At 36.7% G+C, this 13107-nt stretch overlaps 1 protein-coding gene across 1 annotated transcript in view; it reads right to left on the reverse strand.

Annotated features, from left to right (window-relative positions):
* Positions 1-3211: 3211 nt before the first annotated feature.
* Positions 3212-13107, reverse strand: part of PTAR1 (protein prenyltransferase alpha subunit repeat containing 1) — a 39259-nt gene continuing 29363 nt past the window's right edge. Inside the window, exon 7 of the mRNA XM_071731926.1 lies at positions 3212-12979. Within this exon, the coding sequence (XP_071588027.1) occupies positions 12631-12979 (349 nt within the window). The 3' untranslated portion in view covers positions 3212-12630. The remainder of the gene's footprint in view (positions 12980-13107) is intronic.

Below are 13107 nucleotides of genomic sequence, written 5' to 3' on the forward strand. Positions count from 1 at the left end.
ATTAAAACATTTTATTTGCCTTAGTATGGACATACTCCCTATTCCTCATTGAACTTGGAGCATTGTAGGAAAAAAACCACAAAACCCAAACCAAACAAACAAACAAACCCTCCCACCACCAAACAAACAAACCTCCAAACACTGTATTTACTAGTCTAGAAAGTAACAGAAAGAAAGGAAGTATGACTGTATCTTGCAAACCAGTTGCCATACAGGGAGGTGTAATGAAGACTCCACTGACACAGTAAGACTCTCAGGAACACTCAGCATAAAGTAGCTTTTAGCCTCTCAGTTCAAGAGGGACAAGGACTTGAGAGAGTACTACAGAGGGCTTCAAGGACAATTAAGGGCGTGGAACACTTGCCTTATGAAAAAAGGCTGAGAGACCTGGGGCTTTTTAGTCTGGAGAGGAGAAAACTGAGAGGGGATCTAATTAATGTCTATAAATATATGAGCACTGATCATCAAGAAGGAAGGGTCAACCTCTTCTCATTTGTGCCCTGTGGTAGAATGAGAGACAATGGATTAAAGAGAAGGCACAGGAAGTTCCACCTCAACATGAGGAAGGATTTGTTTACTGTACGTATGGGTTACAGAGCCCTGGAACAGGCTCCCCATAGAGGCTGTGGAGTCCCCTTCTCTGGAGACTTTTAAGACCCATCTGGATGCACTTCTGAGTGAGCTGCCCTAGTCTTGGTTCTGCTCTGGCAGGGAAGTTGGATTTGATGATCTTCAGAGGTTCCTTCCAACCCCTGAATCTCTGTGATTGTTCACAAAATGAACAAATCGGGTTCCAGACCTTTTGACAAGCAGGTTCTTGGCCCACTCCCTGCAGTGGTAAAGCAGATTTCTCAAGCCATGTGATTATTCTAATTTATGGTAGTGAGTCCATTTTCCTCATCCTCTCCTTTTCCCTCCAGCTTTATGGGAAAATATGCTTTATATTTCTGTATCCCTTATGGAAACTTCTAATTGGAGAAAGCTGGAGATACATACCCTCTTTTCCTTTTTCAGTGTCCAGAGTCATCATCAGTAGTTCCAGTTCTGCTTTCTCTTAGGTACTACAGGTGATCTGAGAATTTTCACCCATGTGCTGATAAGTTCCCAGTGGTTAGTGCTGTTAGCAGAGATAGCAGAGTTGAAATTTCCCCAGTTCATTTTCCAGCTTCTAAACATGACTCAGTGGTAAGCTTTTCCATGCAGTGTACCAATGAGCATTTTCAGTCTGCCTCCCAGGTCATATCCACTTCATTGATGCAAGTACGTTATTTCTCACACAAGATTTTGGCTCTTATAATTGAAGACCTACTGCTGACTGAGAAAACCTGCAGTCTTGGTAAACGAGGAAATGAACTCATCTATTTTTGATGTCTCCATAGTAGCTTCCAAGAAACCACTTCTCACCTCTGCCACCCACTCTCCTCTCTGATTCCTCAGTTAGAGAAGTAGTTGCAGTTTTCCCTGTAAGATGGTGCAACCACAGATGGAGCAGCTGGAAGCATATTTTAGTTTCAAATCAAGCACTGCAAAACCAAAGACTGTGTTTGCTGGGCCTAAGGTAAACGATACATCTATTAATTTTTAAGGCTTTTTGAAAGCTTTTACATTGCCACTCAGAAAAAGGGTTCAGAAAGACTAAAGCTGTTATGGGATGATGATGAACTCCACTGAAGCAAGGCTTTAAACTTCCCTGAAAACAGGCAGACTGCTTTGTGCACGGGTATGTAGGAGAGAACCTTTTCTCCACTGAGGGTATTCCAACAAATGAACCAACAGAGACAGTGGCAAGAATCAGGCCTCATCTGGTCTGATTGAAACAGGCAATTTGTGAAGTTGCAGCTGCTGCTGCTGCAAACCCAAAGGACTGGGATGCCCAAGGGGGTCAGTGGAGCTGTGCAGAGTGATGAAGAAATGTGCAGGAGTGGGAATGGGGAGGAACAAAGCAGTGGACAGCAAGAAACACAAAAGGATGCAAAGCAGGATCGGACAGTATTTTGTAAGGACAGCAGTTACGCACGAAGAGGAAGGTTCTTATTTACCGTTTCCTCAGAAAAAGCCATATTGCCCTTCAGTAGTGATGCCACTCAAACAAGGAAAGAAATGAAGGTCAAAAGACGATCAGTGGCTACTGAGTTTTCATGGCTCCATTGATCTGTTTGTATCTCTGAAAAACCTCCTTGGCTAAAATATGGTCGTCTCCCATACAGCTAAACATGTATACAGAGGTGTGCTAACCTGAAGTGACACTACAGAACCAGGATGCCTCACAGTTGTACTTTGCTTCATGCCTGTACATGTCTAATTAAAGATGTATGCTTTTAGCTTTAAGGTGGATAACAAAAGTAAACAGCTGGACTGATCTTCCTGCCTTCTACTCGGTGTGACTTTGTAATCGCCGATTGCCATGGAGATCACTAACTATGCCTTCAGAGACATCACTTCTGTTTAAACATGTAAGCCTATATGGAGAAAATATGACCTTTGAAGCACCACTGAAGCTGCAGCTGAAAGTCTTTGTTATCCATATTGTCCTTGGAGCCGTAAGCCGGTGGCAAAGATTACTTCAAGCAAAAGAAACATTGATAATTCAGGGCATGTCAGAGTTGAGATAGCATATATGCAAGAGAAATAAACTCCTTCCCTTGCAAGTATCCCACCTCAAATGTTAAAGACATGCTTTCCCTCAGAAGGCTGTCTCCTTCCCTTAGACACTGCTTTCCTAGCTTGTCAGTGTTGTCAGATACATCTCATGTCCATCTCATAAATCACAGATTTAGCCAAATGACAAAATTTGTGTCATGATTTTTTCATGCTGCCCCCACCAATTTACCCCTCTCAGCAGAGATATTTCTTAATAACATTTCCACTTTTTTTTTTTTTTCTTTTTTTACTTCCCTATCAGATACTGCAGACAAGTAGTTCTACAGGGTGTTTCAATTACATCAAAGGAAGAGGTGAATCCATGGCTTTCCTTTTCAAAGGTGTAGCAACACCAAACAGACCGCAGGCAAACTGCTAGGTACTCCAAACCTCTGAGAAACCAGGCAATCCACCACAGCCTTCTGGCACCAAGCAAACAAGTTCTAGAGGTCTTCATATGCTTATTAGTCTCTGGTGACAAAAAAAAGTTACCAAAAGTGGAAAACAGTGGAAGATTTTAACCTCTATACCAGAGAACAAAAAAATATTACAAAGTGCAAGTAGAACAGAATGACCATACAGAAGCATCACATTTTTAATTTCTTTTTCTATGTGTTACAAGCTCGTTACTTTGCAAGTGTATCTCCTTATCAAGACACCAGGGTGACAAAACAATCCAAGACACATTTAAGTAAACTTCAGAATTACTGAATCTATGATTCCAGTCATGCACCGTAAAATACCTAAAATATACAATAGTTTATGACTTCATCTGAAGATCTATTGCAGTATTAACTCAAGTCTATGAAAGATACCAACACTTGGTAGGAAGGATATATGTTGGTAAACAATAAAATTGGGAGTCTGGGGTAAATATTTTGTCAGAGAAAACAGAGTTTTTTTAAGGAGATGAAAAGTTTATTTTAAAACTGCCAACATTTAACAAAAATGCTTTTACACTATTTTCCATATTCTACAGAAATACAATAACCTACAGCTGTGCTTAGTCCATTCTGCCACTAATGCATATAAAAACAAATCTGCTAATAAATAAGTGAAAAAACTATTTACCAACCACCACGACTAAAATTGTACCTGTATATTTCTGAACACATCTGCATAGAAGTTAGGACTCTGGGGTACTTTTTTTTGTTTTGTTTTTTAATATATTTTGTCCTACTAAGATATGTAAAAGTTTAAATAACATGCAAAACAAAATATTTGAGATAAACAAGGTAAAACTTGGTGTGCACAACTGAAAAGCAGTGCTAGGATACCCCCCTTTGTTTCTAACTACATGTCAGAAAACCAAATGGTTTATATGGTGGAATTTCAACTGCCCTTCATAGTAAAACTTATTTATAACATTCAAAATCTATACCTGGTTAGATTTCAGTGAAGACAGACTAAAGGCATGGAGAAAATTACCTAGTACTGGATAGCAACAAATCATCGTAGAACATTTCAAATCAACATTAAACAGATGCATTTTAAAAAGAAAATTAACTGCTACCTAAGCATTTATGAGACAACAGGGTGACAAAGATGCAGTTTATTGTTCCACCAAAAATTTATATAGCACGCTTGGAGGACAGTAAAATTGAAGTCACTCACTATTGGTTAAGACTTTCTCCCTTCAATATTTCATCAATTGCCACATAGCATGTAAAAGGCTACCATTCACCCTTAATATGTGGCATAAAACTCCAGCATTGACCTACTCTTATGCAATAGTTCCCAAACTAATGTGTTACCTCAGTTTGCACACAGGTATATTGTATGAAACTTTTTTCCACTACAAAAGAAAAAGGGGGGGAGAGGGGAGAAAGAAGAGGAAGAGAAGGAAAGATAAATAAAAAGAAGAAATACAAAAGGAAACAGAAAAAAAATAAAAAAGAGAAAGAAATTAAAAGAGAACATAAAGAGAAAAAACCTTTCTTAATTATTGATATCCTGTAATACCCATATTTCTCTCTAGCTGCCCTTTAAAATCTGTAACATTCCACAGCACTAACAGTTTCTCCTCAGCCACAGTGCTAAGGAATACATGCTACCCTAATGCCTTGTTCCTTGAAGCCATAAATATGTCCATTACAATAAACAAAGACATCACTTACAATCCATCACACTAAAAGTGTAAAAGCTACCATGCAGTGGCAGCATGGCCTGATCCAGTGTCAGTGAACTAACTTTAACAGATGTAAAAATCAAGCACTTAGAACAGAAAGAAATTACCAGATCCAGCAAATTATTTCTGCACAGGGACCCTGGAGGATTTATTACTTGCTTGATCTTAAGGTTTCTGTTTTAATGGACCCCCATATCAAGTAAACTAAGATTGTACATATCGACTTAGCACTTCCTCTCAAATTCTTTCTACCTTCTGTCCTAGCAGCGAGTAAGATAAAAGGAAAAGTACCCTGTATGAGCAGAACATATCCTGGCTTTTTTTAAGTTTTGCATTTAAGATTATGAGCAATATTTTTGGTAATGTCCTGTGATTTTAAGTGCTCATTTTGGAACATTTGGAATAAATCACAATGTCTAGGAGGAGAGAGGAGAGGTGTTAGCTTTTTCAAATAAACTGAGCCCTTTAGGCGGAGGCTCTCAAATGCAGTAATTCAAAATCAGAAGCCATTCAAACTTGAAAGTAACTTTGCCAATATTTTTTAACGTAATTCATTTTTATAAAAAGAACACGAAGATTATGAAAATAACGTACCAAAAAGACTGCTTGTTCTTTTTATTCAAAGACCAATTTCAGTTGCTAGTTTGCATTTGATTTACTTTCCGCAGTCTCCCGTGATGCTAAAGAACTTAATGCAAAATATTCCTATTTGTTACTTCCTGGAGGACTCCTGGAAGAAGGCAGTCCCCATGTAGGACACTGGTTGTGTTAAGTTATAATGAAATCTGCGTCACTGCCTAAGTGAGTCTAAAACATTGTTACCAAACTCTGAAGTATGAATTAGCATCAAACACTGGCTTCTCAGTAACAGGTCTGAATTACTGGCTTTGATTTTGTCAGATGCAGCTGAATCAGCTCTGTTTTCTTACTAAGCTTCAGATTGTAGTCTTAGAATTACGAAAATAGCATCTCATGAAAATTATCTGCCTTTCACAATCTTTCTAGAAAAATAAGCTAGTTTTAGTCATTTGTTTTCCACTTCCAACAGAATGTTTTCTGACTGAACTATTCACTATTTTCCTGTCTCTAAATAACAATATAATTATTAGCTGGTGATTTTTTTCAAGAAACCTTTTGGTCTTTGAATGACAGTCGTATTTAATTTTATTTTAGGATTTTTCTTTCCATGTCAAACTGTAAATTTCTGCAAAAAGTAAAGTGTTTTTTCTTAAGATGTCGAAGCTGTGGCAGCTGAATGCAGTGGAAGGCAATTTTTTTTAGCTGTGCAGAACTGCCTGTAATTTGAAATGCTGAAGAGGAAATTACGTGGGAGATTTTGCCTTTTACATTGAACTTTACACATAAATACAGCTCTGCCATCCATCCACCCACCATGCACACATGCACACTTATTGTGGGAGAATAAATATAGATCATTTATTCACAGATTAGCTCCCTGTTGATGACCAAAAAAACAACCCCCCTCTGAGAAGAATTCATCCATTGACAAAGTAAAACTCATGAAAAACAAACTTAGTGCTTTACATTCACTGCCCTGTAAAACACTGGTCATGTATCACATTACTTTCCAGTGTCTTAATGTCCTGCCATACTTTCATACTTTCTGCTACAGAACCTTGTATATATCTAATTCACGTGCAGTGTAAATTTACACAAAATTTACAATGGTCACAAATATGTATCTGAAAAGTTTTAATAAAAAGAAAAACTGCAAAATATTATGCTTAAAACAAACTGTATTTCTACCTAAAATGAAAGCTGTGACAATTAGGTATTTTCCTTTATCTTGATAAAATAAACATTTTGCCCTACACAGAACAGTACTCTGATGGACAAGACAGTTTCACAAAATTAGTGTTTAATGGCTCACTTAAATACTGTAGTGCTGTCATAACACTGGATCTTAATGCTACTTAAAACCATTTAAGACATGTAATTAAACTACAGACTACATCCCCAAGCACACTTTTCTAGATGACTTCCCAGTTTTAAATGTAGCCACTGGAACTGGAGCAAAAGGGAATGAACACAGTAAATATAAATATATTTTGTCTTGTAAAAAGTCACTCTGGTACCTTGTATGATTTATGTGGGTTTTTTTTTTAATAACAGTGTATACTCTGTTAAATAAAACCACACTTCTACACTCATTCTACGCAGTCATTCAGAAAAATCTTACTGTACTAATGATGTACCAATTTCATAACTTTATGCACAACAGATGTATAGGAATACCTCACCCAGTTAAAGCAATTTATTTCACTGTAACTCTGTTCTGCTCAGAAAGTGTCCTGCAAAGAAAACGTGCACCTATTCGTTCTCCCTACCTCCATCTCTACAGCATAATTAACAGCAGGTTCCATACAGTGTAGATAATGATGCTTAATAAACTAGTTTCATTAAGAGTTCTACTCTTCAGAATAGCTGTATTGTACAGAAAACATCTGCCATCTATGATTGACTAAAAGCTTTTGCAATTCTAGCATTCAGCCTCATAGTGAAAAGGTTTCTTTAAAAAAACTACATGTAAGATCAACACAGATACTGTAAAAACCTTCACCACCATGAAAACCAAGATCTGTTAGACACTAAATGTCCTACTAAATAGCACAAGGGAAATCAAATAAACCCAGCAGCTGTCAGAAGCTTCCTGCAAGACATCAATTTAAGATACAGAATTACAATATAATGCACATGAGATGGTAAGGTCTAATGTGAATCACTAGCTACAATATTAGCTTAAGGGTAGATATAAAAGACTATGCCAGACAAAAAAAGATTAAAAGCCAGTTACTAACATGTGTAGCACTTGTTGTTTTTTGTGGGTTTTTTTGTTTTATGTTTTTTTCTTTTTTCCTTTTTTCCTTTTTTTTTTTTTTTTTTTAAATCAATAATTATAAACTGTAAAAACACCCTAATTCACTACAATAGACTATGCCCTGAGAAGTAGCATTACACACTAGGTACTAGCCACTAAGAAGTGTCAGGTCTATAATTCAAAAGCATTAGCTGTTTATAAGGAATTTACTGAAAGCACATATTTCCTCCATATTTTAGCAGTATATTGCTTCTTCAGAAAAAAAGACTAATGAAAGTTTATGCTAATTCTAGTTTTCCCAACTTTAACTAAAGACCATTTTTTTTCTGTCTTCCTCTAAACTCTCCTGGGGAAACTAGATGGCTTCAGATAAAGCTCTTGCTTTTCACCTCTGAAAGAGGCTGTAGGTCTACCATGAGGTTAAAAAAAAACCTGAGCCTGATGAACTCCACTTAAGGACATTAATCAGAGCACTTTTAGGGAGGTAGTCAGTTATCTAAACAGGAAATGAGGCCACCTCATCAAAACTTTGCTACATTCTTCTTTGCTAGTTGGATGAACAAAGACATTGGGAAGGAAGAACACCTCTGTGGATACAGGAAAAAAAGGAAAATTATCTTAGTGACACTAAACTTTTGAAATTAACCTGAATGTTAAGTGCATTTGACAACAGATGAGTTACCCTCTTTTCTATATATCTGACATTAATAAAACAATAAGATCTAATTGTAAATACTTCTCATCACCAAATGATTACAGGCTAAACATGCATTTATAAGTCACATCTACATTACTCCACTGCTTTTTTTTTTCCAAAATTGCTATAGAAGACGTAACTCAGGAGTAGTGGGTGTTTTTCCCCACATTTTAAGTGCAATGATTCACTTCCTACAAAATTAGAAATAAAGACTAAGCATTATTCTTCCCTCACAAAAGGCAAAACAAAGCTAAGCAAACAACATCATACATAAAAGCAATCACCAAGTCTCTTAAGACTCACCACTTACATAAATGAACAAAACCTGACTACTAGAGAGTTAACTACATGTTATTCTGAAAAAGCATGCTTGTTTGGTCTTGCCATGTAGACAAGTCTTTCTGAAACCTTTGTTTCTGCTCGGGAATATATGGTACTCTTTGAAAATTCATTATTATTAGTTAGGAAAAAGCCTCACTCCTGTCCATAAAGACTAGCTGTACATTCTAATTAAGCAGCACTGACACAAAATTGGAAATGCTATAATTTCGATTATTAGGCAGAATCTAAGATTTTTCACAATATTATCACTTTGCTTATTTGTCTTTAAACAAGTTCTGTGTAACATATGTAATCAAACAGTATAAACGGACAATTTATAGCTACAGCAATATGTTCCAAAAATAACTTTATATGTGTTTGTTATTGTGGCTATCTTTTATGCTGCATTTGTCGCTCCAGTGACTGTAACACACCAGATAAACCAAATGCAGGTGAAATAAGTTAATATATTTAGCAGCAGCAAATTCAGTCCTTTAAAAATGTGATTCCTTCTATTCTAATTTCTGTAGTTTCCAATTACATTTGTTCCTCAAACCCCATTTTTTTCTAGCACTAAGAAATTTCTACAAAGCCTACTCCAGCGAACAATAAGAATTTGCCTCCATTCAAATGACACATATTACAACAGAAAAGCAGTAAAGATGCTGAGCTTTGAAAATGTTTTCATTTTCACATATTTCGTATTTTACATAATACAGAATTTAATTGTACATCTGAAGGAACTTAGGAGAGTGGGAGCCTTGTATTCTGTAGCTTCTGTTGGACATTTTCTCTGCAAGAATGCTCATTGACTGCATTACAATCCACTGACCACTGAACAACTGAAAAACATTACTTAGGTAGCTGTACACAGTAACATTGATGCATGCATATACCAATGGCCTGAAGCCATTTTTTTTTTTTTTCAAGTAGTGCCCAGATGGGACTCTGCAGTAATACTGAATGGTTAGACAGGTATGTCCCAAAGATCACAGTTCCAGAACATCACACAGTTTTGAGCTTAATGCAATTTGTTGAAAGTACCTCTTCAATCATTTCATGTAGTTCAGGACACTTGACAGCTTGGAGTACTTTAGTTTTGCACTTTTCTCTTTCATATAACTTATATTGTTACCATGAAAAAATTAAAGCTCTATTTTGACAATTTATTGTTTGCATTTCTTTCTAAGGGGAAGATAAGACTTGTTTCAAGTTACTTTTCTTGCTTAGTTTTCTGTATGACAGAGTCTGGTATGCAAACAGTTCTAAATATAACTATTCTCACTGGATTAAGGAAAAAAGATCGGAGTAGTTCCATCAGGACTAGGCTTTAAAAACCCACAATTAAGAGTCATGTTACAGCCATCAGTGTTTTGTGAAAGTACTAAAAAACATCAGCACCATTCCTAGTGCTCTTAAAGCACCTTCCAAGCATGAAAATACAATGCAACTCCGTTCAGTTACACAGGACCACATTTTGTCTTACTGTAAGTGTCCATAATGTGTGTTGACACGAATAGGAACTGCAGTTCCTTGATTTCCAGTGTTTATGATGGAGGTTGTAAAATTCAATAGCACAATACTTCCTCAATCAAGCTCTAATAAATCCAATTAAAACTACAGTTTACAGTCTGTAAGAAATATATAATGAGTTTCAAGTCAAATTCTAATAAAAATCTTTTCATCTAAAAAACTTCAATCACTCCAGTGCACGAAGAGGTACCTCTTCCTTTCCATAGCTCAAGAAATATTTATCATGCTCCTGCTGCTTATTATTTTTCTCATGAACAGGTAATTTTTGCCAAGGTACACAGATCATGGAACTATGCTACTGTTTAAGTAATCTAGAACCAATAACATAATCCTTAATAGATTGCCAATGGAATTCACACTTTCCAGGCTCATACTAGTCATTAATAGTATATTGTCGATGAAGCTGACTTGGGCTACTACACATCCTTTAATGCATATTTCCTACTCAAAAAACATCAGGTCATCTGGAAGGGATAAAAGTTCTTGGATAAGTTCTTAAATTCAGACCCCAGATTGTACCTGAACCTACCCATTTGCCAGTGATCACAGAGACAACAACTTACAACAAAATAATCCTCTCAAGCCATTCCCATGCCTCCTTCACACATTCCTTTTGTTCTTCTGCAACTACAACAAAGCAAGACAGGATCACAGAGCACCGCAAAACAAATGGCCATGTATTATGTCCCTAGCTACATAGAGGCAGGTGTGGAGGCCCATTTAGTCAAAGCTTTGCCATGGAGTTGCTCAAGCCTAAGACACTGTAAACAGAGGAGTGTACGTTTAGAAATGTCTGATAGCTACTCTGTGCCTGAAATGAGTTATGAACATACCCTCTAAGACTAGAGGTGCTCTATTTTAATTCTGAAATGCAAGAGTAACCACCATCCATCAAATTAATTAGAACTGCTGGATTTTCACATTTTGATGTCTTTCCAAATTATACTTTTTGAGCAGGTTACCTGTTTCTTTTCTCCCTCACTGTTGCTCTCTGCCCAACAGAAACAGCAGCTTCAAACTTATCACAGTCAAGAGGCACTTTGGGCAGGAGAAATATACAGCAATTTTGGCAAAGACTCTAGCTTGAAAATCTAATCCCCTCAGTGAATAGTCTGTTTGGAACAGAGGCAAAGTTGCTATTGTACAAACATTTTACAGTTGTACAATGTTTATCCCCTGGGTCTTTGTACCAGTACAATTCCACTAACGTAAAAAAATCCCTTATATAGACAAGTTCTAAGGAAATGACAAAATAAACCATTCACATTTAATTTCACTGGAATATAAATGTGTTTTAAATTCCCTTAAATTACAGTTATGTAAACAGAGATGTATGGTTGCAGAAGTGCTTTTAAGGAAAATTCGAAAGAAAAAAACCCCGAAGACTGAAGCTCTGCAATAGAACAGAAGTGAAGAGATAGCTGCCTTCTGCTGTTGTTTTTTGTTTGTTTGTTTGTTTGGGGGACTTTTGTGGTTTTGTTTGTTTTTTTTAATTGTGTGAGTTTTAATGACCAGTCAGAAGAATTAATTTTAAACCAATCGTCTATCGGACTTGCAAGGTCTTGGTTAAGTTACCACTGTGTGGTTTAGCAGGCTGAGATTCTTCAGTGTATGTAATACATTCAGAAATGTGTATTAAGTGTCATTAATTCTGGATTTTTTAAATTAAATAAATAAATAAATAAATAACTAGTAGGAAATAAAGGTAAAGTAGTCTGTTCTAATAGAAGTATTTCCAGCTGTATCTCTGACTGTGAGTGTGAACGCGTGTGTTTGAACTATTCTCTGTCACATCTTCCTGCATCTGCTTCTCAGGCTGTTAACTTCATAAACTTTCCTATCAAACCCATATGGCAACTAATACATGAACAAACCCAGCTACAACAGTAAAAGGTCTGGCTCCAATACTGTTACTGGAGCCTTGAGAAAGAAACACTGCAGTCTGTTGTTCTACCAGTGGTTGCAAATGCAAAAGTAGTAGCACACACTGAATATAGTCTGAATCCAATTAGGTATTATCAGGATGCCACTATAATAAAGAGGTACAACCTCCAAACAAGTTTAGTTGATACTGACAGATCCCCCTATTCTTTTTCCAGATGCTCTTTCAAAACAGACACTGTTTCAAAAGCATTTCATACTTACTTTTTTTTTTTTTTTCTTTTTTTCTTTTGCTGATTCAAAGCCCACCTTAGTGCAGAAGTTGAGAAACAAGAAAATGGCATGGTAGAAAACTGACGCAGTGATTTCTTAAAAAGACTGAAGAACAAGCTGCATTTGAGTAATACAAAGATACACCAGTTCTTTAATAAATAAAGTGACAGAATTCTACCCTAAATATGAACTTTAGAACTGACCAATAGAAGAGTGAGAAACACAGGTTAGCTAACACTTGCAACCAAGACATGCATTTGTGTCCGAAAATAGAATATTGCACTGAAAGAAAAATCCTGAAGGCTTTAAATGCTTCCTTCACTGACTTAAAAAAGTAACTAACCATTTCCTATAAGCAGTAGCAAACCTAGCTTGGTCAGCATCCCTGCAAGTTGATAATACTTTATCAATGAACTGGTATTCCATTTCTAGACCAAGAGAGTCCTGCATGGGAGCCCGCTTCAGGCGTTTTGTTTCTTGGGTATAACCTTGTTTGCTGCTGGATTCATTCAAACCATCAACATCCATAGCTTGTGCCACGTGACTTGTCGCAGGACTGCAGCGGGAATTATTCTGAATTTCATCACTGCTGTCCACAGATGGTATTACCACACTCAGAAGAGGAAGTCTGTCGCTTAGGTGGTGCTGAAGGTAGAACACACGCCTTCTTCAGAGGAAAAGGAAGGAAGAAAAAAAAGAAATTAAAAAGTTACGTACTGAAGATAATATGCTGTTACTGCTCAACTGCCTCAGTTTATTTGCCATTCCCACCAGATTCCCCCAAAGACACAAAAT

Source organism: Heliangelus exortis, chromosome Z (genome assembly GCF_036169615.1).
Source record: "Heliangelus exortis chromosome Z, bHelExo1.hap1, whole genome shotgun sequence".
Lineage (NCBI taxonomy): Eukaryota > Metazoa > Chordata > Aves > Apodiformes > Trochilidae > Heliangelus > Heliangelus exortis.